This window comes from Pavona decussata, unplaced genomic scaffold, assembly GCF_977016875.1.
Source record: "Pavona decussata unplaced genomic scaffold, jaPavDecu1.1 SCAFFOLD_11, whole genome shotgun sequence".
NCBI lineage: Eukaryota > Metazoa > Cnidaria > Anthozoa > Scleractinia > Agariciidae > Pavona > Pavona decussata.
Genome location: NW_028145434.1, coordinates 778,945 through 803,491, shown reverse-complemented (window position 1 = coordinate 803,491; position 24,547 = coordinate 778,945). Strand labels below are relative to the sequence as shown.

At 38.7% G+C, this 24,547-nt stretch overlaps 2 protein-coding genes across 5 annotated transcripts; both read left to right on the top strand.

Annotated features, from left to right (window-relative positions):
- The first annotated feature begins 463 nt into the window (after positions 1 to 463).
- On the top strand, positions 464 to 20,623 carry LOC146488083 (adenosine receptor A2a-like). Of its 4 annotated transcripts, none has more exons than XM_085119815.1 (3): positions 464 to 552; positions 16,868 to 16,926; positions 18,347 to 20,623. In XM_085119815.1, exon 3 carries the CDS (start codon positions 18,368 to 18,370, stop codon positions 19,316 to 19,318), a length of 951 nt encoding a protein of 316 aa, XP_084975941.1. In that variant the 5' UTR covers positions 464 to 552; positions 16,868 to 16,926; positions 18,347 to 18,367; the 3' UTR covers positions 19,319 to 20,623. The 4 variants fall into 4 exon arrangements, with proteins under 4 accessions (XP_084975941.1, XP_084975922.1, XP_084975935.1 ...); XM_085119796.1 differs by lacking the exon at positions 464 to 552 and adding an exon at positions 5,377 to 5,448; XM_085119809.1 differs by lacking the exon at positions 464 to 552 and adding an exon at positions 15,410 to 16,117.
- Positions 20,624 to 23,043: 2,420 nt separating this feature from the next.
- On the top strand, positions 23,044 to 23,850 carry LOC146488082 (transmembrane protein 163a-like). Its single transcript, XM_085120602.1, has one exon. It carries the CDS (start codon positions 23,044 to 23,046, stop codon positions 23,848 to 23,850), a length of 807 nt encoding a protein of 268 aa, XP_084976728.1.
- The last annotated feature ends 697 nt before the right edge of the window (positions 23,851 to 24,547 follow it).

Genomic DNA, 24,547 nt, shown 5'->3' with positions numbered 1-24,547 from the left:
CTGTGGCATTCCACTCCTTTATACCCGAAGGTTAAATAGTTCTGATTCCATAAAATGTTCAAATACGCCTGACAGATTTAAATAAGGATGACATCGGATATGCAGATGGTTGAGGAATTCCAACAAAGATGAAGTAGAATTAGTCTTCTCCAAAAAGCTCCTGGGAAACTAAGATTTGAGCGATACAAAACATAAATTGAATGGTAAGCTACTAACATAATTAGTCATACGAATGTCAAATATGTGAAATGTTATTAGTGTACCACCGTACATTTCTATCAAAGCCATTAACTTCTTCCTTTTCTCCTTTTATTTGTTATTTTATTCCTATGTTCCTATATACAATGTAAATACTATATTCAAGTGTAAATAAACTGAAACCTTGAAACCTTATATATTTAAACTGTGGGTAAAAAAGATCAATAGAAGCAAAATGCCATCGGAGTTATTGGTGAGCAGAACAATTCAGGCTTAGGCAGGTTTCGAACGGGTGACCTCTGCGATACCGGGACAGTGCTCTACCTACTGAGCTATCAAGCCAACTGGGAGCTGGTTAGTTTGTTTTTTATCTCTGCATAATATACCCATGGCGGATAAATACTTGAATGTTAATTATTTTAAGTGTCACTGCGGCTTAAAGATCAGTAGAAGGAAGGCCTAGTTATATGAGCAACGTAAACATTAAAAATGTTTAGAATCGCTTATTTCCTTTAGTCTTGCGATGAATTAATGCAGGGAATCGCACGACTTCAACTACAATTCACGGTGATTTATAGGCACGAGTGTTGTTTTGAAAGTTCCAGAAAATGCAAGAGCTTTTAGGCAAGTGTAATTTGAGAACTTTCAAAACATAAGTACGTAGGACGAAAAGGTTGTATGATTTTTTTATTATAGTATTTTCAACGCAATGATTCAAAAAAAGGATCTAGAAAATCGCTGTGCTACTTAAAGCGATGGTCTCTTCGCTCATTCTTCAACTCAGTATAAAATTTTTAGACAATTTTATCGTCGACCAAGTTTTCACTCAATGCTAGGATTGACATTGCACTCTACAGCCCAGCTATTCCAAACATTCACCCTCCTTTGTGTAAATTTTTGTGTTACCGTTGCTTGCTTTTTCATTTAAGGTCTTTAAGTTTTGAAGCAAGTCTTCATTGGACACTGCAAAATAACTGCTCGCCATTTTTTTGTTGATGTTCAAGTTTACGGCGTCAGAGGTGGCTTTGCTCATGCGCTCTTGAACTTGAGGAGTGACATGAACTTCGAAGAGTCAGATAAATCTTCGCGTGACGGAGAAATGACATTGTTAGACATAATCAATCACGAGAAACGAGGAATATTTTAAGTATAGTAAAGCGCCTTTCATCACGGACACTAGCAAAAATAGGGTGAAAGTCGAACAAGCACGAATTAGGGTTACAATTTGTCTATATCGTAACCCTAGCGACAAGGCAAGGAGCCGATCCACGCTTATTTCGAGCAGAATGTGAAGTTAGAACCCAAAGAATCACGGTTCTCATCGTGTGTAAGCGGTTGATAATAGGGGCGTTCAGATTTGAAAACGAGTACGAGATTGAGGACGAGTACAACTTTTCAAATCTAGTCGCGTGGTTTAGATAACCGCTTGTCACTCCAATCTTGTTTCTTGGGTCTCCTTATCTGCTGGTAAACAACGAGAAGGAGCGAGAGTTCTGGGGACGTGAATGATTTGAAATTTGAAAGTCGTACTCGCACTCCAATCTAAAGGTCCCTAATAGAGAAACCATGGTTACCGGTTGTACAACGAGACCAACGCGTACGTCAGAGAATATCAAACAAAGAACATACCGTTTAGATGGCGGATTAAGAGAGGAATCTCTGTGCAGAGCAACGAGTATCAACGATGCTGTAGTAGAAAGTAATGAATGTATGCCAATTACTACCAAATTTGAAGTGGCTAAGCGCGAGCAGCTGTGAAAAACAGTTAAAAATGAATTACAAAAGAATCACACCCATTTACACATTGGACACGCCCTTTCGCCGTCGATCTACCAGTAGAAATAAAAATTTCAAAATTAATGCAATTGCTCTGCCCCATCAGACCTGAGACTTCTTCAACCAAATGTTGTTAATTGCGTGCTCAGTCAGCCTTAAATATCCTCTCAAAATGACAACGGGCATCTGCTTCACTATTCAATAACCCGAGTGGCCGTTAATTTTGCACCAAAGGCTCTCATGTATTGCATTAAAAATTAATTCGCTTTTGGCTGACTTCTGAGCTGAAGTTGTAAAACAAAGTTTGAATAAGGTTTTCTTTTTCTTTAAATATGTAAACACCAAGGGAAGCTTTTCCCCTCTATCTGTCTCTCTCTCGAAACAAACCATTTTCTTATGCGGGGAATGTGCTATACACCCTACCAACCCTATAAATACGCAAGGGCTATAAAGAAGCTCAAATATCAGCGTCCTCAACTGTATCATTGCTTTAATTTTTGTAAAATACGGCCCTTTCAAATAACCAAAGCTATCTTTGTTATTAATGGCCTTATGGCATGTTATGACAAGGACCTGAATCTTTTGATTAACATAGCCATAGCGTTATTATTAAGTCGACTAACAACGCGTGATATTTCTTAATTTCTAGGACACCTGCTGTTTTCAATATTGATATTTTACCGAAAATTTATCTATCTTTGTTGAAGCAAGCATGATTACATGATAGACTGCCTAAAATTCATTACTTCAGTGGGCTTTCAAATGTCAGGCCATGTTTGCTCATGACTTAAGCTGGAGCTTTGAATATTACAATTTCGATAAAAGTAAAAATAAATTACTAAAGTAATTTATTTAATGTCGTTATAACGATTTTTTTCTTCAACACAAAGAAGACAATTAACTGGATCTAGAATAATTCGCACCTTATTTTCCGCTTTCCCCATTTTGCCATATGAGTATCATTTCGCAAATAAGTCCATATGAAAGTCGACAGGTCACTCAAAAGTTATTTTTATCTGTTTCTATTAATTGTGAATATTATCAGAAAATACCCCCCCCCCCCCCCCTCGCCCCTGAAGATGACTAATGATACGTTGAATGTCTGTGAGTTTAGTAAAACCATTTACAGTTTTAAATCCATTTAAGCACGTAGACACTGGTCGGCACTATGTCTTTGTTTTCTGTATGAATGTGTGCCCTCCAGAAGACCAATTCACCTCATGGTACCTGAAACTTTTTAGTGGTATATCGTAAAACTTACAGCCTCACAAAAAAGCTTATCATCTTTGAGCTCTCAAAGTAAACTCTTTATCTTTAACGGACGTTTCTTATTTTTTATGCCGGTTTGACGGCGGTTAACGTTGAATCACAAGAACTAGATGAGACAAATCGAATCTTCTTGCAGTTTTTCTCATCTTCTTGGTGTTGAGAAAGTATCCATTTCATTTACTTTTGGTGCCGAACTGTAACCTTGGACAAAACTAGTTGAGAAAAATGCGAATTTCTCGCCTAGATTTTCATCTCCCTCGAAGACAACACACGGACGCGAGAGTAGAAAATCTTCACTACTCCTCCCCCTCGTTCAATGTTTCTTTAAAGGTCGGAAGATCAGTATCCAGCCTCTGTTTCACTGGGGAAACAACACTTACCCAAGGGGGAGGGGGATGGGAGGGCTGGGTTGTTGATGTACATTGTGTATGAATGTGAGCGGTGAAATTGGCAAGTCCACAAAAAGCTTCACAACAGCTTCGATCAAAATTGTGGGTGGAGCTTGGGGGTATAGAACTTTACAGTATTATACTTTTCAAGTCCATACGTCAACGACTGCTTCGGCATCGGCACTTGGCAAAATTACGCACAAACGTTATCGTTGGAATAAATTGCGACTGTATTGTCATCTTGTGACGTTTTAAAACGGGAAACCAAGATCGCTATCTACAGGGGCAGGTTTTACAGAGCCCAGCCACACCTCCCTTAAAAAGCTTCGATGAAATGGGATGAATCTCACAAACGTGTGTCATGAAAAAGACTTTTATGTTTCTTTTGGATTTTAGAACAATAATAGTCATTTGCAACCTTTGTTTTCGTTAAGCTTCGCGTCCGCACCTTTCCGTCTCATTATCGTCTATTTTTCCGTTTATATTAAACACTTAGTTTGCTTTACTTTACTGTCTCATTTTCCGTCACCTTTTTGTTTCTTAAGCCAGGTTTTTGCATAACTTAAGTCAGTTGAGTTGTGTTCTCGTTTTTGACTCGCTTGAAATGTTATTTATCCCTATTCGATTTTGCATTTTTTGGCATTTTCTTTCGGCCAGTGTGTATGTATGTGTTGACATAAATTTCAAAATTTGTTTGTTTTCAAGTGAGCACAGATATAAACGTCAGTGAATTAGGCGAGGAGATCATGATCACAGCAAAGTAAATTGACAAAGCCTTGCCCAATCACTTATCCCCAGATCGACACAGAACAAAACATTCAAATGGGCGGATAAGATATCAAGCCCCTAGCAGGTTCCCAGCGTTTCTCTAGTGAACTCAGTTATCCGTTTTAACGTTCGTCGGCGTTTTATGTTAATTCCATAGCGCCTTAAGGGTAAAATCACGGCATTTAATTTACTGAATATAACTAGATTGGTCACTCTCGGCGAACACTCTCAAAAGCGACCATCTTTGAGGGTCTACGACTTGAATAGTTGACGCCAATTCCCTCCGTTCTTAGTCAATCAATGCATTTAGAACCCCTGGTTAGCGGAGACCTCCTGTGGGAGTACATCTTGGTGAAATCCCGTTTGAGTCAGTTCCTTGTCGAACATTGCAGTCAAAATGTCCCATGCGCAAACAGCTAGGACAGGGTGAGTTAGGACGATGTCACAGATGATGGGGAAGTACCCCTGCGATAAAATACCATCCCCTGAGGGAAGGGTTGGGGAGGGTAGTAATACTCGTACTTGTTTCGTGTTGGACGTACTTGGTTGTCCGAGACACACACTCTTCGCTGATCGGCCTCCTTACCTCCTAAGGTTTTGAAAAAAAAAAAGGAAACCCTGAAATAGCTAATTGAACCGCCGCTCGTCTCACCAGAAATTTTTAATCTATATGCAAATACAGTTATTTGAATGCTAATTCTCCGCTCACACACAGCAACAACGTCATGACTGTAAAATCTCTCTCGTCCAAAGTAGCCTAGATATGGCTCTCATTTGGACCATTTGCTGACATTGCAACAAGTACAAAGTAAAATCTCTTTACCGCTGGCTCGGAACCATTGTCTTGACAACTGAATCGAAACTCGATCCGGCAATAATTTATGTGTACATAATACAGTTTATTATTTACTTGGTCTAATAGGTTATCGTGGAAACATTACAGGTGTTCTGTTATATTCGATGTTATTTTCCGTCTCTGTGCTGTCTAGTTTCAAGAGTCTCAACCCGAGCCAATTCAATGCTTGTCAGCACGCTCCGAATTGAAAAGGTAGGTCTTCAATACATCCTACTTTAATTCTCTCGCTCCTAAGATGGCTAAAGTTTGAAACTGAACTAATTCCCCGAATGTGTGTCTGTGTTTTTTTTTTAACATACTGGAAACACACAACACGAAGGGAGTGCTGTTTACTAATAGCTTTCATTTGAATGATGTGCGCGCAAACTTAAAAATTAGAGCAACGTTTTACTGTGTAATAAGCCACAGAAAAAGTATTACTCAGTAGTTTTATATGAATGTTCACAAATTTTAGAAACAATTTGTAAAGCAACGTGTAAACCGTGTCGTGTGAATGTGTTGTAAGCCGTGGCAATGGAAAGAAAGTGCTGCTGGGGGATTGTTATTGGAACCGAGTCATACTTTAGGATCTTAAAAGAACCCTGGGCAACATAACAAACAGAACCACAGGAAAGTACTGCTCAGTAGCTTTCATTTCAATGGCAATTCTTGGGAAATTTCCGATCAACAAAGTCAGGTGCAAAACGAATTATATAACTAAAAATTTGAGTCTGAGAGCTTAAATTGAACGCAATTTTTTAGCGTTTATCAAAGTTACCGATCAGGCTATCCGCTATTTTTCTTTAAGAATCTTAAGCATTTTCTTCATCGACGAACGATTTTTACCGTCTGTCCTACTTGGTATTTCGTTCTGTTAGAATGAGTTTATTTCATTTTCTTTCTGTTAAAAACTGCGTAATATCCGACAACACCCAAAACTACAGAGCCACAACGGCGGCTTTAAGTAGCTGTTTATATTTCATGTCAATCTAGGGCTACTTGAAAAAAATCCTCTTTTTTGTGGCCAAGCTGCAAGACCTCGAGAAAATAAATTTCATTTTAAGTGCTGTAAATTGAACCAAAAATTTTTGGGCGTCAGGCGTGAGGCTTGAAACTTTTTGGCCCTTGCCTGCTGTTTCTTTGCAGAAGACAGAAAATCTTCGTTCCGGAGACATGCTGTTTTCTCTTTCTTTTTTAGCATAAAGAACTTAAAGCCGATCGTTAATTATAGAGCAGGTGACTTAGTTTTATTTATTGACAAATATCGATCCATAAAACATGTTTAGCGAAGCAATTTCCTTAACACAATAGCTTATAGAAAACCTACTGCCCTGCTATTAGTGAATGCAGACTTAATTTCTTCGTTTAATTTTCTTTTAAACAAACTTCGTAAATTTCTTTGAGGTAATTGTTTGAATTATTACAAACTTTTGACAAAAACAAATTTGTTGCCATGGTTGTCGGGAATTGCAAGAAATCAACACTGAAATGTATCACGTAAACAAAATCTGCTGAATGTAGAATGCAAAATGGCGAGTTTCCAGTGTTTTGGTAGACTTTCAAGTCTTCAGAATATTGGACTAGCTATAGAATAAGTCATGTTCCCAGGAGATCGTGAATTCCAGGCAGAGATATAGTTTTATATTGATCGCTTGCTTTGAATTAACGAGTGCCTGTTGATAAATTTGTTTTGTTTTACGATGATAAAATTCAATGGCGGCCATTTTGGAACAAGCTCCATTATTGTCGGAATTGTTAGAAAGCCTTATATATTGTCTAAAGAAAATCTGTTTTCACAAATAACCTGCATGTCTAAAACAGGAAAAATGGCTCGTTTATTTTTAGGTACGATTAGAATTCAACAATAGCGACATCATAAGCAATTGGTGTTTGCATGTAACCCACAACAGTTACCGACAGCAAAACGTGACTGCAACTGATCGACGATGAATTATCAGTGCGATTAAAAGGAGAACCACTAACTACACAGAATTCCTTTAACAAAATCAAAACTTTCTGGGACATTTTAGAAAAAACTTCGTTTGGGGGGAAAAATTATGGCTTGGCGATTTCAATGTTTTCCAAATAGGAAACATAATGACGGATAAGGTTATTCTGATGAGGGAATTACTAATTTGCTTCATTAAAGGACAACCAACTGCTCACAAGCTGATTCATTGCTTCGCCTACGCATGAGAACCCAGGAGCAACAAATGGAGACCCGGGTGCAAAATTTTCTAAAATTTTAGAAGTGATAAAGGGAGAGAGCGTGGTCTCTCAGTCATAAATATGCCGCTGCAGCTGTTTTATATGGAAACAAATTAAAGCAGAATAAAGATGGTTGTACACGAGCATGTTTTGTTTGAGAGGTCTTTATTTCACAAGTTGGCATTCTCGTGTTCGTGACAAAATTTGTCAAGTTCAGTCACTCGTTGAAAAGTCTCCACCGTGGACGCCAGTTTATGAAAAATTCCACAGACATTTGTGAATACTGCCAGCACACACGAACGAGTCAAAGATTACAGAAAAAAAAACTTATTCGAGAAGCATAAAAAACGAAAGCGGTGAAACAATAAAACGCTCTTTGTTAGTGTTGTTAGTATTATGACAGTATTAGCATTACTTTAGAATCGTGGGTTTTTTCAGTTCTAGCTCGATTGACCCCATGCACCGCAATGTACTGCTTTAGAAACCATCGTGTCAAAATAAAAGTTGCGGTACAAATCAACTTTGTTTAACGAGGGTGACGACTGACAACCTGTGGCCCTCAAATTCCGAATCGGATTGGAATTTGAGAATGTTGGTTTATGAGGAGAGAGGAAAACTGGAGTATCCGGAGAAAAACCTCTGGGAGCAAGGACGAGAACGGCCAGAAACGGTATGGTATAGTTGAAAGTTCAGATGGAAGCAGAAATTGTGCAATACAGTTGTTTGAAATAAAGAAAAGGAAAAGATATTAGAAGCAAAAGCATATCTTAAAGAGCTCTAGCTTTCATTGGTCAATGAATCGCCACACAGTAAGATTTCATACACGGACTCAAAGACTTTGACCCTTTATATCTACCAAGAACAAACTGGACCACAGGGAAGCCTTGTTCAATGGCTCAGTAAATTGTCAAACTAAAAGTTGCAACCACCTTGTTCGGCATAGTAAACAGGTGCCTTTAAAGAAGGTCTCAAGGGGGGGGATAGCTTTGACGGTTGACAGTTATCAAGGGGAAATTTGCTTCATGAGTAAAAGTTAATATTAACCTTTGCGCTTTTTGATATCAACAATTGTGCTCTGGAGGTGTTTTGTAGTCAGAAACACGTTATCAATGTAGTAAATCATTAATATCAGGCAGCAGCTAGTTGAGACGTCATTTTAGACGCGAATTAAGTGAAAAAAAAAACCACAAATTTAGTATATTTGGGAACATGGAAACTTGTTTACCAGTTGAAACGATACTTTGAGAGCAGCTGAAATAGTGATATTTGAAAGACCTTGAAATCGTTTGACGGTAACTGCCTATTTTTACCGTTGATGGTAAAAATTGCCTTTTTTGACGGTTGGTTGTTAAATTTTAGGCTGTTTGACGGTTGACGGTTAACCTCATCGATACCCCCTGTGAACACTTCCTTTCATTGATATCGCCCCAATCTAATCAGTCTTGTCAATTTTGAGGATAATTAAAATATCTGGTTTTGTTCAGTTTTAGCGATGGGGGGATCAGAAATTCTAAATCCTTTAGAATCTGGTGTAAATAGCCGGTTTTGCTCAGTTTCAAGTGATGGGGGGATCAGAAACTCTGAGCCCTTTAGAATCCGGTGTAACTAGCCGATTTTGTTGTGTTAAGCGATGAGGGGATCAGAAATTCTGAGCTCTTTAGAATCCGGTGTAAATAGCCCATTTTGTTGAGTTAGGCGATGAGGGTTTCGAAAATTCTGACTCCGTTTAGCTTTAGGTTTCTTTAAGGGCATCAGAAATTCTGAACCGTCTCGATTTCTTAATCCTCAAATCTCTGCTAGATTCTTTGAGAGAATAGTTAAATACAAACATCTTAAATCGCTCAGAGGATTTTTGTACTTCCGAGCAAACAGAGCAATCATTTCTGTCATTTGAAGCATTATATTTAGATTCAGAGCAAACACTAAAAATCATTTTTGGAATAAAGTGGCGATTTTGCCGTTCCGTAAAAACTGCGCCTCTCATTTTGGGCCGAATTTCCGCTCCTTTCCGAATTAACTTGAGTGACTGCTACGTGGAAAAATATTTTTCCGTCAGGGGTTGCGAATTTACCCTGAAAACTAAGTCATTTTTAGAGGACATCCCTGTGTTTACTCTGAATTTATCCAAATCGTAACGCCACATTTTAGTTTGGAACGCGTTCAGTGTTGAATCCATGTTGAATGAAAGTTTAAACCAATTTAAATTTGATTCAACACACTTTCAACAAGCTTTCAACATTTCAACATTTTTTACGCTTTCAACAATGTTGATCGACCTGTTCAAACGCCCCCGACATTTGGTTCAACAACGGTGATGAACGCATGTTGAAGCAAATGTTGAAACCGTTTAAAAGGGCCATAATAGCCGAATTCATATTAGAGGCGGGAAATCGTCTGAGACGGGAAACTCATCACAAGACGAAAAATTCGTCAAATGTGACTCCGGTGTGTGACGAGTTTCCTGTCTCAATTTCCGTCTAACTTTCCCGGCCAAACCGACGAAAAAGTTAGACGAGAAATTCGTCAGCTACGAAAATCCGTCCTAAATTCCTATTAGACGTGAAAATCGCGACGGGATATCTGTGTGTCCTAGGCTTTAAGACTGGACCGAGAGATCCCCCAAGTGTTTCTGGGATGGAAAATCCAACATGGCGTCGAAGCTGAATTTCACATTTCTCGGAAAACTAACACGGTTAACCGTCCTTTAAATTCACACTTGTCGGGTTTTTGTGAGACGAAATTCCGTCCGAGACGAGTTTTCTGTCTTCTAATATAAATTCAACAAATGATGAGTTTCTGGTGTTTCGGTGGGCTTACAAGGCTATAATTGGCTATAATCTAAAATAAATTTTAGAATGGTTCGCAAGCCAACAGAAATTGACTGTTCCTATCGAAGAGCAGTCAAAAAAGAGCTAAACAAATGTTTGCAAGTTTTTAATGCATCTGTAAGGCAAAAAAAATGGAAGTGAATTCAAAGTTTCAGTTCTTCCCTCCGAGCGATTCGCGGTGCCATTGACAGGTATTTTTTAAAAAGCAGCCTCTTCACAGCTTGCCCTGGTCAATTATCGGCGATTCTGAATTTGCAAAGGCCAACCAAACGCTGAACGGTAAAATAAAAAAATAATCTTATTGTTAATTAGAATTATTACAAAGCCTCATTGATATTTCAAAGTCAAACCCGTATACTCTTTTTTTCTACACCAGCATGCAAATTAAAAAGGCGAAAAGCTCGCCCACTGTTAGAACTCAACAATACTGATAATACACAAAGAGAATTGGTGGATCGTTGAAAACTATTCAAGCTGTTTTATCGTAACCCACAGTGGCAAATCTAACAGCAAAACAAAGATGTAGATGGTCGCTGATTAACTTCCGTTGGAAGTCATTTTGACCAATTTAAGTGTCACCTATTTTTTTTTTGTCACTTTGGATAGCCAAAAAAATATATATTTGAATAGATGGAATCGTCAAAATAATGGTTCAGTTTGTTAACAATAACCCTACTAGTGCACAGAAACTCAGTGGTATTAGTTATGTTTGCCTGCGGATGGCTTGTTTGGAAATGGATTGCAACTTAATTGAAAAAAAAATGCCAAGTTTTGAAAGTTTTTCCTGTGTATTGTAGAAAAGTCGCTAAACCCTGGTTATAGTTTGCTCATTTTCAGAGAAATCCTCCAATATTTTCTTCATGGTGCTCTAATAACAATTTCACGTTAGAAAAAAAGGTTCTTTGTCAAAAATTTTAACAGTCACCAAAGCACAGCAAAATCACCGTGACAGTGCATTTTTAACATCCACTGGTTACGCAACATTGGGCATCGATAGAGCTGAAACCAAAAATCGATTGACCATGGCAAAATGGAAGCTGTTCGAGGCATTTCGGCTGACATTGTTTTGAGTAAGAGTGCTACCGGGTTGAAGGTTTGGACGTTTAGTTCTTCGCAGGACAAAAGAAACTAGATAACGGGTAAAGTAAATAAAATTTGATGGCGGAGTTTGTAACTTTAGCAGAAAAACTAACGTTAGTTTTTCTGCTAAATTTAATAACAAAAGTCAATCTTATACGAGTTTGTAACTTACTTGATTAAAGCAAACCTGTTCACTTCCTGATCTTTAAGTTTGCAAGAGGAGAAGGCGGAGTTCGGAGCAAAGATAGCAGGGTCCTCAAAACCCTGATGCGGTTGCTTTGTCTATAGGCCCACCGGGCTCTGCTGCTTATGGAAATAAACAGGACATGAGAAAGCTGGGCTGAAAGGCGCCACGCAGCAGGAAATGAACTTATAATGACTAAGCATGGTTTGTCAGAAGGCTAACGATCAGCATACAAACGAAAAGCAGCTGTAGAGCGAAAGTCGTAAATTTATGATATGTTCAGTTTAACAATTCGGTCGAAAAATAGAACAATATACCGGTATACGGTTGTTTGAGAATCAAGAAATGGTGTAGAGAAGGAATCTCGACGTATCTCAGATTAGATGGTCTATTTCATATTCAGAGAAAATGAATGACTTTTAATTCTCGATTAAAACTCCGCAGAAAAACTGTTCTCATGCCGTTGTTTCCGTTTTACGACTTTGAAAGGACGAAGTCTCTAAGGAAAAAACGTTTATTTTTTGTTTCTACTTTATTTTCCAACCACCAAAGAGTCTTTTGTAGAAATAACAACATGATAAGTTTTTGCATCAATTGGAGTCTCCAGTAGCTCAGTGGTTAGAGCATCCGGCTAGATCACGGAGGGGCGTGGGTTCAAATCTCATCTGGAGCTCGGTTTTTTTTTTCCTAGTTTCTAATTGGTGCAAAAAGTGACCATGTTGTTATTTTATTTTCTAGACTCTAACCAAGGTGAAATTGTTTAATTTTACGCGCTATATCTTTAGTCAAGCCACATTCATTATATAATTCAACAAACTGCATCACAAAGCTGTATTTTTAAAGAAAGATTCAAATCTTAAATTCGCTGACGAGCGGTTTTAATTTGCGTCGTATCGTTCAACTCAAACGTGATGATCATGAATATTTAAAAAGCTTCTCCACTGTTCTCAAGCTGAACCATCTGTAGGCTAAAGTCACATAATCCACAGGAACACTTTAATTTATAGGTCCCCTATCACCTAATTGAAGCTGGCAGCTGACTTGAAAGGCCCAAATATTATTAAATATTGAGGAGAAAGCCTAGTTTTAAAACAATACTTAAAAAATCAGAAACTGGGAACTGAGCAACCCTTTTTGGTTAAAACACTGGTCTATTGGGGAACTGTTGTTGTATTCAGTGTGTTTGTAGTGGTTTATAAAATTATGATACTCGAGAAAAGGCAGTTATTCTCCAAATGTTTGCTTTACTCGGTCTAATACGGTAAAATATTGGACCAGCAATCCAATTGGTTGATTTGAGTTATCGGCGCTGACAGCTGCAGGGGTAGCAACTAAAATAAATGACATGTTCAAAACAAGCTTCACCAACCTGCCTTCTTAATTATGACTAAATAAAGTTTCATTGTGGTCGGGAAAAGACATACCTGTCGCAAGAGCTAAGAAAATAAGAGAGAAATGTGTAATGCTAACATAATCCGGTGTTCCAAAGCGCTCTGCTAGTCAGTAAAGATGATAGTCACATTTCCTTGATACGATTATATGCTTAAAATGGACGCAATCTGAACAAATCAGTGATCTTGCAAAGGTACGTTGTAGCCACTACAACTTGCAAATATCATCTACATTTATTAAGTTGATAAAATCTTGTAAGACATCACATCAACTGTAATAAAAGCTGAAATAAAATATACATATATATACACATATATGTACATATGTATAAGTTGAATAAAAGTAAATATGTCAAATAACAAAAAACATATAGTACATAATCACACATCAGGTGAAATTTCGCTTCCTCCCACTTTTTCTATAAATTGCGAAAATTTAAGGAGACTTTTTGTCATATTTCCGGAGGAGTTAAAGAATTTAGGGTGCTTTCCAACACAGCAATAAGAACGGTAGGTCACCGACTTAGTTTTTGAGGTAATTTGCAAAAACTGTAAGTTAGAGGTCCTTTTTGTAGAGCTGGTCTGTTGCCATGGATACCGTTATGACGTCAGAACTACCTTTAAAGTATTGCACAACAACTGAATTAGAAAGGTGTTTATAGTTTGTCTACATGATCAGATGAAATTTTTTGTAAACTTGCATCATTCCAAAATCACTAGAACAATGAAAACCCTTACGAGCCTCTGGAAAAGCAATGTCACTTACTTATAAAAACGAATCGTTTCTTTTTTAAAAAAAAAAAAAGTTAGAAGTGTGACGAAATATGCAGCTTTTCTAAAGCGCGACTTTAGATTGTCGCCAAAAGCCCTAAAATTTGTTATGACCATGCCCGAGGCTGTTACGTGACCCCGGCCTCCTAGATATATAGGCTGTTCGAAAGGAAGGTGTGTTCTCCTGACAACCCAAAAATATAAAACTCAAGAGTGCGTGAGTCGAAACCTTTACGAAGCTGACAAAATTTAATTTGGAAATTGATTGTTGTAAAAGAAATGGTATATCAAAAAGGCTTCATTTGCATGTTTGTGAGGAACTACTCCAGATAAAGTGATTCGAGGTTTATATTATTTTTATGTTCGTATTTTCATAGAGCAATGAATCATGTTGTAGATCAGTTACTTTTCGTCCTTTTGATTAATCACCAAAATAATGAATAGTTGAAAGTGAAAGCACAGAATAACCTGGATTACTGACGCATTTAACAAGGAATTCCGACAAAATATTTACCGCACTTTTTTATCCAAACTATGTCTTTGTGCTGAGAAACACCGTTACTGAAAAAAAATGTTCGAGGAAGTTTTGATTACCTATAGGTTCCCTCCCATTCCATCAAAAGAGCTTTCTAAGGCTATATCTTCAATGAATGCGGATAAAGGTGAAAACACCTCCTTTTTAATTAGTCCGGATAAGTGTGCACGGGAACTTATCCGCTCTAGAAAGCGTTTCAAAAACCTTTTCACTTGTTGAAAATGTTGTTTTAGTGTCGGCGAAAGACGGAAGACCAAAGCGGAGAAAAAGAGTGCGCTTTCAAATGGATCCAGATTAGCGTTTATGGGGTCTTACCTAAAAGAACAAACCAGTAGCTTTTTTTTTTTCAGTTTCATTAGGTACACTGTTCTCCTGCATTGATTTTTCGTAAATGTAATAAAGTAAATTAATGCAAAATATGGTAACTTTTCAATTAAAATTACGTACAACGTAATGACCCTTGAATGCGGATACATACATTCGATGTAACTCGGTATGCGTTTTGGATGAACGGAGTTTTTAAGAGGCGTACCATATGGCAATTTATATGTCCAGGGAAAATGCTTACCACAACTCACAGACTCGGAACAAGGCGATATGTTTTGATAGATGAAAACATTAAGTTTCTTGTCTTTTGCATGTCAAACTGTATCGTTAGATTACGAAAAAACGTTTTTCTGTTTAACAGTAAGCCATACACACCTGCCTTAGTCCAGAATTCAGCTCTAATACTGGAGAATGTTCTGCTAGAAACCACAGTCAAGCTCATCAACATAAATCACTTTAAAGTGCTTATGTACTCTTGCTATATGACTCCTATGTCTCATCACATCTCAGAGATAATGTATTCTTTGTCAATCCTATTACATCTCGCATCAGTTCTAATTACGTACAATATCCGTCAGTATTAATAGTTTGTGATAATTGGTACATTTTCCGGAGAGGCACACGCAGGTTAAATGATAACATTCGGAATTGCAAACCTTCACTTCCGTTTTACATGCAATTTTGCCCTTGGCTATGCGGCACATCATTTTATCTCATCTTCTTTGTTTTATTTCACAAAACGTCGCATTAGTAATGATGATGATAAAGACGTTTGCTTTTAAGAAGATCAAAAAATATAAAACTACATACATTTGGCAAAACTGTGCCAAAAACTCTTCAAAACTTACATGAGGAGCCAAACGATTTCGGTTTTAAAGCAATACGTTGATCGGTCCAGACTGCGAGCAGCACCTTTTGCGTTTCAACATTTGAGTACTTTCATTTGGAGGGAGGAGCAGATATTCGGCAAGTAAACGCTACATGAATTTGTCAAGATAAGTGGGACGTTTTCGTTAGAAATGATATTAGGCCCAATTTGTACGGCGCACTTTATATCACTTAACCGAAATTACCCAATCAGCCCATAACGAGACGCAGGAGTAACCAACTCGGGACTTCACTAGTTACATCACATGACCATTTTTCGAAAACCATTCCTTATTTATAGCGCAGATATCCGTGAACATCTGGCAAAGCGGCACGTACGTTGACAGAGTTTGAGATGACTTAGAGTGCAAAAAAGGCTAAACACAATGGGCTATTTCGCCCCTGGTCTTAAATGCAAATCCTTTGTTATGAAAAGTAGTTGTACCCACGTCTCAATATCGTTGTCTATTACAAATTGGGGACGGATGAACGTAAATTGTGACAAATTTTCCAACTTGACGTTTATACAAAACAGCAGCTGACAGGTGTTCCTGAAATGTGTACTTGTTAACCAAATATATTCTTGCTAACGTTAAAAGGCTCCTATACGCTACAATGCAACCAACAGACAAGGTCAGGCTTAAGATATCCGTATTGAAGTGGCATGGATTTCACGTGAATTTTAATTAAGGTTTTTATCTAAAAACTTGGGGCGAAAAAACAGCGCTTAGTGATTCTGCCATTGTGACTGATAACTAGAAAGGATTTGAGAATATAGTAATTGCTGACGACTGTCATTAATTGTTGTTAGAACTAACTGACACTTTTAGTTTCAGCCCATGCAATTTAAATATTGACTCTGTGTCGGGTCAAGCAAAAAGCAAAACTGGAAAACGCCACACCAAATAAGACCAACAGCAAGTAAAGAATTTCCTTTGAGAGATAATCGGCGGCAAACCGAACAGCTGAGCACAGATTCCATTTGTGATCAATGGCGCCCACGGTCGCACCAAGTGTTCGGTTCCGGGATTAAACCTCTACCGGGTATTAAGAACGTAACAAAATTTTTATACAAAAGGAAAGGCGATATTTTAATGTGGCTTCACTTTGCCATCAGTGTTAGGTAAATTTAAAGTGTAACTAGATCAGGAGATCAAACTAAAGACATGCTTAAATATGACTACAGCAATTTTCACCGATGAATCATGCAATCTCTTTTAAATTTCTTTGCATTTGCCTCACCATCCGAGCAAAAAAAAACCATCGAGGGTAAAATGTCAAAACAACACTGGTCGGTTAAAATAGTTTATATTTTTGGCTGAGTGAGACCACAGCCAATGTGTGTGGTCAGTCTCGAAATTGCATTTGTCAGTTGCGACTAAAACTGGGGCCTTATTTCAGTATATTAATTCATTTTCTTTCTATGTTTTAACACTGACAGATTTCTTGAGTATTTTCTTGATTGCAAAAGAAGAAAAGAGTCCCACGCTGCACAGAAAGGTGAGTACATCATCAAAATAGGTATCCTTAACGAAGGTTGACTTTCCGAGTTTAATCAAACAAGCTTTCAGTTTCTTATTAGAAATTTAAAATACAGATATATCTTTATTAGCCCAGTGTAGCCAGACCACGGGTGTCAGTTCCAAGTAGCAGTTGATCTACACTCCGAGTTTATAAGAACGTTGAGGCGGAGATTAACCAAATTTTAAGAAAATATTAAGAACATTTCCCAGACCGAGAGTACATTTTTATTTCACTCGCTACATGCGTGACGGTTTTCCGCATTTTCGCCGCAACATCTTGTAACTTAATGTCAGGTTGCCAACCTTTGTGGTCGATACTACTGTATTCGTAAAGTCAAATTTACCGAGAGATGGCTGCTGAAACATCCCTTACCCATCACTACAGATTACATGTTAGCCGCGCAACAGAGCATATCACAAGCAACTTGGCACCACATTATGGCACATATTGCTCTTTGATAGGTGCCTTGGTCACGTCCACATAGATTTATTGAAATACTATGACTGACAACTTTAAGAACATCTTTTAAAAAAGCTTTTTAGGCTCAAATTGTCAAAACAAAATAAGAACGTTCAGCCTCAGCCCCATAATTAGACGTTCTTACAAAACAAAAGAGTGTATAGAAGGAGCATCTATGATATAGCGAAAGCAAAGCGCGTGACCTTCCTTAAATCTTACATATGCTGGTTGCAGCGCTCATAGATGTGCTCTCATGCCAGTCCTTAAGTCTTTCATAAAATATATCATAGCGGTGTAAATTTATCGGACCAACACTAGTCCAAGTTAAAATAAACATCCCTTGTCTCAAAATAAGCGGGCTCACGTGAAATTCGCCGCCTTCCCCCGCGCGTCGCGCGTGTTTTTGACACGCAAACGACGCATTTTACATGCGGTCACGTGTTCTGTTTCCTCTGCTTGACAATCTCCGGGCAGAAAGAGGAAGCTGCCATAGTCTTGAACCGATATTAAACACAGCGATTCGCTGCGAAAATTTTAGTGCACAATTAAATGTTACGCGAAAAATTAAAACTGTGTAACATGGGTACGCACGCCAGACGATTTACATCTAGCAAGAACCATGCGTTTGAAGGTGATAGAAATAAAACGCATTGATACACTGCACAAAAGTCTCCCTTAACATTGTTAATTGCCGTTGCGAATCATCACTTATCACTTATTCGTCTTGCTCAGTTTCTCTATAATCCTTAACTCGTTCCGCATTTGATGTTGTTATCCTGAATGCCTTCCAAGTCTTACTTCAAAATCTCGCCTCCCATATCTTAATTCAGCAAAGGCAGTGAGTGGTTGTTTACTATGTGCGCCTATTTTGGGTCTATTCCGCGTCATTTGGATTCATTTGGATTCACGACTGTATTATCTGCGTTTGTGTTTGTAGGTCAAGGCCGTTAATTAAGACATGGCTCACAGCATCGGATTGAATTCGTCTAACGAGACATGTTGGAACATTACAAGCGTTCAAGCCGCTCTCTTGAACGATTCAGCTTCTGCTACTGCTCAGCTTTTATCCAGAGGATCACTGATAGCTCTTTCCGTGATTTCAGCTTTGGCCGGCCTCATTGGAAGCGTGGGAAACGCCTTGGTGCTTCTAGCCGTCTTCAAATACGAAACACTTCGCACAATACCCGATCTTTTCATCACCAGCTTGGCATTCTCGGACTTCACGGTCTGTGCTCTGTTCCTACCAATGTCCATATACTACTTCTATCACCCAAACGCCGAAGAAGAGAACTTGCCGTTTTATTTGAGTAAAAATTTTTTCGGACACGCGTCCATGGTTGCTTCCGCAACCAACATGTTCGCCGTTACTATTGATCGCGTCATTGCGATAAGATTTCCATTCAAATACATTGGCGTGATAACAAAAGTGCACGCTGCGGTTGCGATCACAATCGTATGGATGATTTCCATTGCATTTGGCGCTCTGTACTCGCGTGAATTCATCTCCAGGTACTACATAGCGTTTTACAGCGTCCTTCTTTTATTAAGTACAGTAGTAATGTATATCTACATATTCATTATCGCGAAACGCCAAGAGAACAGAATTCAGGATATAAGTAAGACATCTGATGGCTCGGCGGTGGAGAAAAAAGTCGCTAAAACCATTTTTACGGTGGTGGGGTTTTACGCTTTATGTTGGCTGCCAGTGCTGTTACTCGCAGCAATTGTTAACCCTGTATCGAAACCGGTTCAGTTTAGAAGAGGCTTTCCTTGGGTTCAAACTGTGTTGGCTTGCAACTCGGCAATCAATCCTTATATTTACTGCATGAGGAGTAATAAGTACCGTTCAGCATTTGCCAAGATACTGCGTCGTACATCGTTTGGCAATACAACTGTGGGAGTCCTTTAGTGACTTTAAAAACTTAAAGCAATGTTTAAAAAACGAGCAGGAGTGTTTTATCGGGTTTAATTCCGCCTCGTGGTTTTAAACCCGATAAAAAACGTGCTGCGAGTTTTTTGAACGGCTTCAAAAACATTCCTGGAAAAGTGTGTGTCAATAGAGTTCACAACAATTATGCTTTTTTGAACGTTGGAAATTAGCGTAAGGGAAAAACACCGCAAACTAATGAGGAGTGTTACCGCATACTAATAAGGAGAAGGTTTATCGATATAAAGTCACTGCACGTGATGTATTATCGACGATTTGATAGGTCAATGGGCTTCAAACCGGGTTCACGTTGTGAAGGTTGCGACGCGGTTTAACTTTGTGTATTTCTCATTTTAGCTCTGTAGTTCGCGTATCAAAACTCTCAAAACGAAAGCTACATATTGAGAAATACTTCCAGTTCATGTTGCTGTTGTTTGATATTTTGTAAAATAATTTTCTTGGTTACTTAGATGTATTCCTACATTTATCACGGATTAGAGATAAGTTTGTCTAGTTGTGTTGGCCCTGTAATCACCAATGATGGTAAATACTTTCAAAATTTAATTTAAAAAAATTAAATTCAATAACACGGTGAGTGAGAGGCTCGTGATAAAGTGCTTGACGATAATCCAGATCGAATTGGAATTTGAAAATTTGGAAATGTTGGTTTTTGAGGAGAGGGGAAAATGGGAGTACCCGGAGAAAAACCTCTCGGAGCAAGGACGAGAACCAACAACAAACTCAACCCAAATATGACGTGAGAGCGATCTGCAGTAGGGTTCGATTAAGAATGATTGTCTTTTTTGGATCGAATATTCTCAGAGCCAACGTATAGCTCAATGTTCACAGTATCCCGGTGTAAATAAAGTTTGATATGACAAATCGTCACAGAAACACAGTTCACTGAGTTTTAGTTTTAAGGCTAGACTGAAAATATGAGTCATATTTTCGAAGAACGCTGTTTTTAATCTCGTGTTGTTTCAAGCCGGGTGATTAAAATTGTTACGGTGCGAAGGCTTCCTCTAGCGACTGATTCGTTAGGATTTTAAAAGATTTCACAGAAGACCAGGAGATTATCTCAATATCTCTAATAAAAGTATCAATTGTAAATTTTTTGTAATTAAGTTGATCTTCCTTTCAAAACACTGTAACTATTTGTACCATTTCAGCCCTGCCGTTTTTTCAATATTGTATTTGTTATTTGTGTTGTTATATAAATTTACTGTAATTTGCATGGCTCCATGTAAGAGCACTTACCAGTTGTTCATGGATCCGTGTGTAAATAAAGGTTTTACTTGATAGTATTTCTTTGCTCTTTTGCTACAAACAAAAAAGCTCTAAGACCCGGCATTTTCGGACTTATGGATGTCGCATCCTAAACCTGAGGTATCTTTAAAATTTGCGCGTTTTTTGACCACACTTGGGTGATGGTGGCGGTTGTGATGGTGACAGTGATGTCGTCACCAATGAAGCTTTACTGTTTAATTTGTAGATGCCTCAGTGATGCCACAAGGGCACATTAATCGTTGAAAGTTAATGAAAAATCATCAAGACATTTGACACGCGGGTTGATACTTACGGTCAAAGAAATCAAATCGCTGCAGAGAGGAATGTAGAGAGGCCCAGGAAATGATAGCCATCAAATAGCCTTTCGGGAACTGGTCGCAGAGGATCCACCTTGTCTAAGGTAGGGGAGGGGGGGGGGGGAGTGTAATGGAAGACACCACATATCTCATGAACATTACCGACAGAATTTTATTGGCTTTAAAGCACCCAGTAAAGGAGGAGGAGAAGGAGGAGGAGGAGGAGGAGGAGGAGGAGGAGCACTTAGCTACTATTTTAAGTAGATGACCTTAAGATGAATAGTACCCGGGTCGAAACCTTACAACTAGACCACTGACACGCGACGACTGGCTGCCGGATTTTGCAATTTTTAGCCAGATATCCTAACCCAAATATTAAGGCTAACCGGAGTGTTATTTTGAAAGTTACCATGCAGTCTGTCACGGTAGGTATCCGCCACTTTGAAGTGGTCGAAAAAAATTACCCTGTCCGGAACACCGCTCCTGTGTTAACATAAAACCACTGGAGCAAGAGTAGTTCGGACAATGATTACACAAAATTTGCATTTGGTCGGTATTCACACTATTGTTGCATTTACACTAAAGTTTTTAACCGTTAAATCGAAACGTCCAACGTTAAGACAAAATGAAAGGTCCAAACAAAGCCGAGGCTTTCTATGGCATTTTATATTTTCAAACTTGAAACTTTATTATCTCTGAAAATTCGCGGTTACTGCCGAATTTTCTTTGCGGATCTCAATGATCCCTTGCTAAGATCTGCTTTCCCTAGATAGTCATAGGCCGTGCATAAATATTATTAAATTAGCAGCCACCGGACATACGTCAGAGTAGAAATTCTCAGACCACCTCGAGATTAGTAGAACACATGCGCAGTAGCAAAACGAGGCAACACCGTTAACATATATACTGAAAATGACATCAAAACAAACCGAGAAACGTCTTCCATACTTTGCTTGACTTGGTCCGTTTGACTTCAGTTGTGTCGAGATCATCAACGTTCTCATGTGACATTTTACCCAATGTCAGGTTTTATCAACTGAGTCGACAAGGTAAATTGTCCATCCTTCGTCTAAGCGTATCCTATGAAGTAAGGCTCGATTTCCACTGCATCATGCCCTCTCAGGTCTGGTATGGGATCGGAGAAGGGCCCAAACAGAGGCTGGCATTAAAGCTTAATTAAAATAATATCTCTATTAACCACTTCACTTAACTTTATTTTGTCGCACGCACGGTCTTGTCCCTACTCCTGAATTAGTTGAAAACCGAAGACTTTAAAAAAAGGAAAGGAAAGAATTCACCAAGTGTTTCGAACGTCTGAATTTCAAAGATCTACACATGCAGTCTATAAATACAACTACAAGCAGCAGCAGGACACCATATTTGCTGCCGTGATACAATTGAATCCGGCCTTGCATTTGCATTTCGGAATTCTCGAGAACTTGCTCACGCATGACCTCTGAATGCTTCCATTTTTTCCCTAAGGCTCTGGGGATCACCAGATGTTATTTACACTTCTGACCCTCCAGCACCTGTATACAGGGTTTGCTGGCCCGGGCATTAAGGTTCTCCTCTTTTTTTTTTTTCTTTTTTTTTGATGAATCATCTGGTTAGAATTCATATTCTATTGGGAACGATCCCGAAGATAATTCGCTTTGATCATGCCGGCTTAAAGCAAAGCGCGCCACATGCACTCAAGAAATGGAAGGAGTTCCGTTTCGTGACGGAATCCAACACGAAGAAGAATCCGGGTAAAAGGACTTGTGAAACACACGAGGAGTTGAATATGCTGCATGGCGAAACAATTCTCTTATTAATAAAGAGAAGCTAAGTCATCCGTTAACTTATTGACATGCTTTATGATATGGTTAAGTCACGGTTTTGACTTTCTTTGTTTAAGAAATCGTTTTAAAGAGAAGGTATTTGAACACCCCCTACATTTATATTTAAAAAACCCCTTTGCATGACGCGAATTCAATCAGCCTCCGTAGTCTACCACTGAAACGCAAGTCGCCAGTCCTACTGCCCCTGCAGACAGATAAATCTCACCAAACGATATCACATCAGAAATGAAGTGACCATGAGGAACGGCAATACAGAAAACAGTAAAGATCGCCCACAAAATCGATGAATTCTTCTTCCGCTCAGTCCCCATCACCGACGACTTTGCCAAAATTGGCTGCACACTTTCTGGCGGAATTCAATCCCGGGCAAAACGACAGCGTTCCCGAAAAATCACCATGCGTTTCGTTCACTGAAGAAGAAAGGGAAGAAGACAAACCAGAGACAGCGTTGCAAGCGCGAGATAGACACAAGTGGAGAAAGGCGGCTCTCGTAGTTACGATCGCCAGCTTAGCCGCATCAGTAATTTTTAGTGCGGTATCGTTTGCTGGATCAGCAATTATGAACAGTTCGTCCGTTCTTGCTTCAGCTCTTGACTCTTTTCTTGCAATTTTTTCCGCCACCGTTGTCATCTGGAGATTTCGCGACGATAGTAATGGGAAAATCGGCCCCAAGAGAGAAAAGCAAGGCTCAGTCGCGTTTGGTATTGCGTTCTTGGTTAATGCTTCAGTAACCATTGTGATTTCTGCCATTCACTTGATAGATGAAGAACAACCAACACGTTCCGAAGTAATCTGGCCTTGTCTTTTAGGATTCTGTTTCGTCTACTTTGTGCTGGCCGCACTGGAGTTCTGGATATCCAAAAAACTTAGAAGTTCTGTTTTCGTCGCGCTGTGTATTGATGATGTGCTAACGGGAGTACTTATGTTCGGTCTTGCTGTGAACGCTTTCATTGTTGATCAACTCCCATATCTGTGGTATTTGGACCATTCCATTGCTATCGGAATTTCGCTGATTATTTTTTATTGTGGTATTAAAATTCTGGTGGAAATATACGTTTACAAGAAACTTCCATTTCAGATTTTCAGCTAAAATTCTAGAAATTGAATGCATTTTAGGCCGCTATATATCTGATAAAAAAAATAGTAATACTTTATTATTCTATTTTGCAGTCACTTATTCCTCGAGTTTGACGATTTTGCTATTAAAGAATTCCATCCTGTAGCATACCTTTTCTAGCTTGATATTGTAAATCAAGTCTGGGGCGATGCCATGTTTTTAATAAACCATAATGACCGGGGCGCTGAAAAGAGGTTCTCGCTACCCTGCTAGCAGAGGTTTATTTCTAGTAAGTCTTTTAGCATGTACGAAGTCGTTCGAGTCTCTAGTATTGCGAAACAAGCTGACTACGCGAAATACTCAGTAAAGACGCAAACGTCTTAGTACATGCTAAAAGATTTGCCAGAAAGAAACCTCTGCTAGAGGGGTAGGTTCTCGCTTGTCGCCTTAAGAGCAATTAAAGTGAAAGTTTCTAAAATTAGAATCAATTTGAAAAATGTAGGCTATACTGTGTGATCAGTTTTGGTCTGTTCAATAAACCCAACTACGTCTTGATTATTTCTTCTTCGTGAAACGAGACGTTCTGATGAAAGGGCGATGATTATTCTGCTTTTCTGATGACACAAGAACTCAAAAGATAATTACAGGATAAATGAGGTCACGGTAATGCGCTCACATTATAAACTGGCATGCCTCACTTGTCCGCCTAAAGGCAATAGAATATTCCAAT

Coding starts and splice junctions, on each gene's coding strand:
- LOC146488083 (XM_085119815.1), top strand. CDS start 18,368: ATGGCTCACAGCATCGGATTGAATTCGTCTAACGAGACATGTTGGAAC.
- LOC146488082 (XM_085120602.1), top strand. CDS start 23,044: ATGAATTCTTCTTCCGCTCAGTCCCCATCACCGACGACTTTGCCAAAA.